Source organism: Bos mutus, chromosome 20, assembly GCF_027580195.1.
Source record: "Bos mutus isolate GX-2022 chromosome 20, NWIPB_WYAK_1.1, whole genome shotgun sequence".
NCBI classification, from domain to species: domain Eukaryota; kingdom Metazoa; phylum Chordata; class Mammalia; order Artiodactyla; family Bovidae; genus Bos; species Bos mutus.
This window is the reverse complement of record NC_091636.1, coordinates 14,032,390-14,038,389: the sequence shown is the minus strand read 5'-3', so window position 1 is coordinate 14,038,389 and position 6,000 is coordinate 14,032,390. Positions and strand designations below refer to the sequence as shown.

Genomic DNA, 6,000 nt, shown 5'->3' with positions numbered 1-6,000 from the left:
AATGTTCCCTTGGTATCTCTAATTTTCTTGAAGAGATCTCTAGTCTTGCCCATTCTGTTGTTTTCCTCTATTTCTTTGCACTGATCACTGAGGAAGGCTTTCTTATCTCTCCTTGCTCTTCTTTGGAACTCTGCATTCAAATGGGTATATTTTTTCTTATCTCCTTTGCCTTTCACTTCTTTTCTCAGCTATTTGTAAAGCTTCCTCAGACAACCATTTTGCCTTTTTGCATTTTTTTTCTTGGGGATGGTCTTGATCACTGCCCCCTGTCCAAACCTCCATCCATAGTTCTTCAGGCACTCCATCATATCTAATCCCTTGAATCTGTCACTTCCACTGTATAATCATAAGGGATTTGATTTACCTGATTTTTTCCCCCATTTTCTTCAATTTAAGTCTGCATTTTGCAATAAGGAGTTCATGATCTGAGCCACAAGTCAGGTCCTGGTCTTGTTTTTGTCTTCAATAGTACATATGGCTAAGCCCATGGAAGGAAAATGAGAAGGCCCTCCATCCTGAAGGAAAGAGAAAAGATGGCTCACTCTCAGGAGTGTGTGTCTAGCCAGAGTTGTTCCAAACTGGTCAGAGAAGACCCTGGGCCTGGCTGGGGTCCTGGGTATAACAAGACTGCCCAGTGAGTTCTTACCACAAGCCAGACACCATGCTCAACACTCAGTCCTCAGGGGCTGGAATAACCACACAACCCACCTATGGGATCGGCATCATTACCAAAGACTCTGATGCTGGGAGGGATTGGGGGCAGGAGGAAAAGGGGACGACAGAGGATGAGGTGGCTGGATGGCATCACCGACTGGATGGACGTGAGTTTGAGTGAACTCCGGGAGATGGTGATGGATAGGGAGGCCTAGCGTGCTGCGATTCATGGGGTCGCAAAGAGTCGGACACGACTGAGCGACTGAGCTGAACTGAACAGGAGTGGAGACAGAAGTTGAGACAATTAAGACATTTGTTCAAAGTCACGGACCAAGGTCACCTAATAATATCTGAACCGTGATTTGCCCTCAGGTCTCTTAAGGAACCAAGCTTCTGTCCTTAACCAGGGATGGCATTTGAGTAGAGGCTCCCTGGGGACACTGGTGACAGTCTCGGGGTCCCTGGGCAATCTTGCTCTGCACTGCTTGTGCATTTACATTTCTGTGGTTACCTGAGCCTGCCAGGAGAAAGTCTGCATGCCTGGCTCAGCCTGGCCTTGCAACCCCAGGCACAGCTACACCTCCAGCTCTTCCTAGGACACAGTCAGCCTGGGGCGGGACCCTTCTCTGTGCTAACACTCACATTCCTCGTGGATAGCATTTCCATTTGTTTAGAATTCGAAAGTGAGAATGGTAAAGCTGGAAGGGCCTTAGAGATTTGGTCCAATCTCCATTTCCAGAAGGAAGTAACACGCTCAGTTTGTGTTTAATTCTTATTCATCTGCCGGTGTCTATGCACCAGGTCAGCACTGGGGATTCAGCAATAAGCTGGCGCTCACTCTGGCACCTTAAAGTCGTGTTCGGTAAGGTCCTACCTCCACCAGGAATGCTTCCCCCTCCATTCTCCATTTCTCATCAGCGCCCGCACGCACAGTCAACTCCAGCGCAGAACTCGCCGCGCAGGGCGGGCGACTCGTGCTCTCTCCGTACCGAGTCTGCCGGGGCGCTCTGGCCCCGCCGCGTGTCTGCACCGTGCACCCCGGCGCCAGGCGGAGCGTGATGGGGCGCAACAGCTGCGGGCTGCCTGCGGCTCTCCCCGCCCCGGCCCAGCCCCCGCGCTGGTTGGGGGCGGCGCCCCCCGGTCCCGCTCCGGGTCCCGGCCGGGGGCGGGGAGGGGCCGAAGCAGGTAGCTCAGACGCCACCGGGGTGTTGCAGCGGGATGGGGCGCCTCGGGGCCCGCCGCCTCGTCCTGCTCGCCGCCTTCCTGGGGCTCTGCGGGGCTCGCAGGGCGCTTGGAGGTAGGCGCCCCCAACTTCCCCACTTCCCCTCCCCGTCCCTTCCCCGGCCGGCCGCGCGCGGAGCCCGCTAGAGGCGGTGGGGAGCGGGGCGGAGGGTGCGGGCTGGAGCCCCCTGTGATCCGAGGGCCCCGGGAGACCCCGCGGCCCGGCCAGTCCCGCAGCGAGCGCGACTTGGACTCTCAGGCGGGGCCTTGGGAGCCGGGCAGCCCCGGGAGGAGACCGCTCGGCCCTGCGCAGTGGCTGCGTCGTCTCCGCAGAAAACTTCCGACTTCCCGCCCCGCGCGGCCCGGCCCCTCCGGTCCCGGCGAGTTCGCGAGCTCCGGGGGCGGGCCCTGCGCCTCGGGTCTGGGCTTTGGGGCCGGACTCTCGGCGGCACTCGGAGGAGTAGACGGAAGGCTTCCTGCTGTCCTGTCTTCTCAGGCTTTCCAGCCCTCCCCTACCCAGGCCCTTCCTTGACTGCTCGTGACCCTCAAGAGGCCTTGAACTGCTCGCCGAGTTTCTTTTGTGGGTGGCTGCCCTCTCGTTCCCTAAGTTCCCGCACACGTCCGCAGACATTTTCTGGACCCCGTTCGCTGGAGGTGCTTTACATTTCCTTGGCGGCTTTCAGAAGTCAAAGATGACTAGTAAAAGCACAGTGACTTTTGACATCATTGAGCTGGACACTGGGGCCTTCCACTGGGGCCTTCCCGCCCTCTCTAGCTCCTTGAAATTTAATTCAGTTTATAACAAAAGACATTCTTCGAGACTTGAGAACGCATTCTCAGTCAAAGGCCTTGCCAGTCTTTGTGGTCTTCGGATTAAGTTCGGAATGGTTCTTTACTTCACTTTAGGCGATTTCGCAAGGAGCTCTGGAGTGATGTACAGCACCCGGCCCTGTACTGGCGCACGCCTGGCTCTCACCCCTGTGCGGACCTGCTTCAAAGTTCCTCTGACACTGCGCAGTCAATTCTGCTGTTTGGGGCACTTGCGAGCTCCTTCCTCTTCATCTTCCTTCTTCCAGATTCTTTTTTCTGACTGCTTCCCGGCCTCTTCCTGCCTGGTGGTCAGGGAGCAACCGGAGGGTACAGGAGTCCAAGTGTGAGGCCACTGTGGCTATGGCTTTGGTGTATGGTTGAGAGGGAAGGTGCTGGCTGCAGGCCAGGGGGATCTGAGTGGGCAGTGAATGGTGTTGTGGGATAGGTGAGGTGGTGATGGTCACGGCCAGGGATCTGAGTGGTCCCTGTGGGGTGATGAGAAGCCTATGGCTTTGGAATTAGGTGGATTTGAGCTTTAATCTGGGTGTCATCACCTATTCTCAGAGTGACTTGGGGAAAATTACTTGTCTTGGTCTTGATGTTGCTTTTGTAAAACTGGGATGATAAATGCTTCTTCAGAATTCTTTACAAAGAATCCATTTGTAATGCAGGAGACACAGGGGTGGGGGCAGGGTTTTAATCCCTGGGTTGGAAAGATCACCTGGAGGAAGGCAGGGCAACTCACTCCAGTATTCTTGCCTGGAGAATCCCATGGACCTGTTGCAGGAAGGGGGACTCCTTCCAGGGCCGGAAAGTGGGCTCTTGTCTAACACTCGGAAATGAATTGTCTGAGGAGACACATGTGCTGACAAAGCAAGAGATTTTATTGGGAAAGGACATCCGGGTGGAGAGCAGTAGGGCAAAGGAACCCAGGAGAACTGCTCTGCCAGTCAGCAAGACTGTTCTGTGGCTCGCAGTCTCGGGTTTTATGGTGATGGAATTAATTTTCAGGTTGTCTTTAGCCAATCATCTGACTCAGAGTCCTTCCTGGTGGTGCATGCCTTGTTCAGCCAAGATGGATGCCAGAGAGGAGGATTCTGGGAGGTGATCGGACATGTGGTGTCTCCTTTTGACCTTTCCTGAACTCTCCCCATTGGTGGTGGCTTATTAGTTCTGTGTTCCTTACCAGGACCTCCTGTCCTAAAACAACTCATGCGAACAGTTACTATGGTGCCTGGCCAGGGTGGGCGGTTTCAGTGTGCTTCCCCTAACAGACTGAGGAGCTTGGTGGGCTACGGCCCATAGGGTCAGAAAGAGTTGGACATGACTGAAGTGACTGATCATGCACGCAGGCAAGACCTCCACACAGGCAAGACATGGCAGCCTGGAAACTACTGGATAAATGCTCATTTCCCTTCTGTCCTAGTAATGACTCTCCTGTCTCTTCATCTGTGCCATTAGCTTGGGCATGAGAAAGACCCAATAGGTTAGATATCCATTGAGAGGTACAGAATATGGATAGAGGAGATAGAATGAAGCCCTGGAGAAGGAAATGGGAACCCACCCCAGTTTTCTTGCCCGGAAAATTCCATGGACAGAGGAGCCTGGCAGGCTACAGTCCACGGGGTCACAAACAGCTGGACACGACTGAGTGACTGAGCATACATTGAGTGAAGAATTCCATAGCATATAATTTAACATATATACTGTTCTTCACCCTCTACTGTAATTGTGTGACGAATATCGGATACTGAGGTCTCACCAAAAGCTGCTTTCAGGCACTTTGAAGAATATATTCTTGCTTAGCCAGATGTGTAATGTGAGTTTATCTTTCTTCCTTGGGTGATTCAGGCTGTTGTTTTGAAGAATCTAATTGAAGATGCCAACTGAAAAACACACAACATGAGAGTTGCAAGTTAAGTTTTATATTTGGGGCAAAATGAGGAGACAGCAGGGAGACGGCATTTCAGATAGCTCTGAGAAACTGCTCCAAAGAGGTAGTGGGGAAGGTCAGTATATACGTGATTTTGGTGAAGGTGGAGTGCATGTATTCAAGCACCTATTTTCTACAGAAGATTTTTGCTAGTCACAAGGAGCAGTCGTCACCAAGAAGCATTTTAGTGCTTTTCTAGATGTGAGGAGACTCAAGAAATGGGCTTATAAAATCGTCTCCTGAAAATATCTAACTATCTGAGGACCTTTTTCTCAGAGCACAGAATGCCTCAATTCTACTCTCTACCCTGAACTCCTTGCAGAGGGTGTTTTGTTGAAAATCAGCAGCTGCAGTAGCAACTGATTTAGTCCTTGTAGAGGTAGATGGCAAGTGTCAATTTATGGCTGACAAAGGCTTAGATAAATGCTGCTCTCAGTGTTTATATGACACAGGGTGTTATGTCCTCATGGAGTCTCATCACAGTAGGAAGTCACCTTTGTCTGGTAAGCAGATTGGGGATACTACAGATACTCCTGCTGAGGTAGTCACATCTTAATTCATTCAACATGGATTATATTATTTTACATAGTGAGAGGGATTTTGCAGATGTTATCAAATTAGGGATTTTGAGGGTGGAGAGATTATCCTGAATTATCTCAACGGGCCCTAAAGGTGATCATAGGGGTGCCATAAGAGGAGGGCAGGAGGGTCAAAATCAAAGAAGGCGATGGTGTGATGGAAGCAGAGGTCAGAGTGGTATGATATCTGGTTGGGGCCACAAGCCAAGACATGTGATGGTCTCTAGAAGTTGGAAAAGGCAATGAGACAGAGTCTCCCCCAGAGCTTCCAGAAAGAATGCAGGCATTCAAACACTTTGATTTAGCTCAGTGAACTCCAGAACTCTTTAAGACAATCAATGTGTGTCATTTTAAGCCATTAAATTAGTGGCAGTTTGTTAGCAGTTCAGTTGTGTCTGACTCTTTGTGACCCCATGGACTAAACAGTCCATGGAATTCTCCAGGCCAGAATACTGGAGTGGGTAGCCTTTTCCTTCTCCAGGGGATCTTCCCAACCCAGGGATCAAACCCAGGTCTCCCGAATTGCAGGCAGAGTCTTTACCAGCTGAGCCACCAGGGAAGCCCTAACAGCAGCAATAGGAAGTTTACAGAGGGAGTGTCTGAACTAGTAAGAGATCATATAAAGGGCTATTTAATTCTGTTTGTTTTTAAACTTTTTATAGTAGAGTATGCATGAGTGCTAAGTTATTTCAGTCATGTCCAGCTCTGTGACCCCATGGACTAGCCCTCCAGGCTCCTCTGTTCATGGGATTCTCCAGGCAAGAATACTGGAGTGAGTTGCCATGCCCTCCTCCAGGAGATCTT

General features: G+C 51.4%; 1 protein-coding gene across 2 annotated transcripts in view; it reads left to right on the top strand.

The window, feature by feature from the left end:
* The first annotated feature begins 1,627 nt into the window (after positions 1–1,627).
* LOC138984181 (chondroitin sulfate proteoglycan 4-like) overlaps positions 1,628–6,000 on the top strand; it is a 73,069-nt gene continuing 68,696 nt past the window's right edge. The window contains exon 1 of one of the 2 annotated variants that reach the window (XM_070357490.1): positions 1,628–1,951. In XM_070357490.1, the coding sequence (XP_070213591.1) occupies positions 1,873–1,951 (79 nt within the window). In that variant the 5' untranslated portion in view covers positions 1,628–1,872. The remainder of the gene's footprint in view (positions 1,952–6,000) is intronic. The other variant, XM_070357491.1, reaches the window with a different exon arrangement.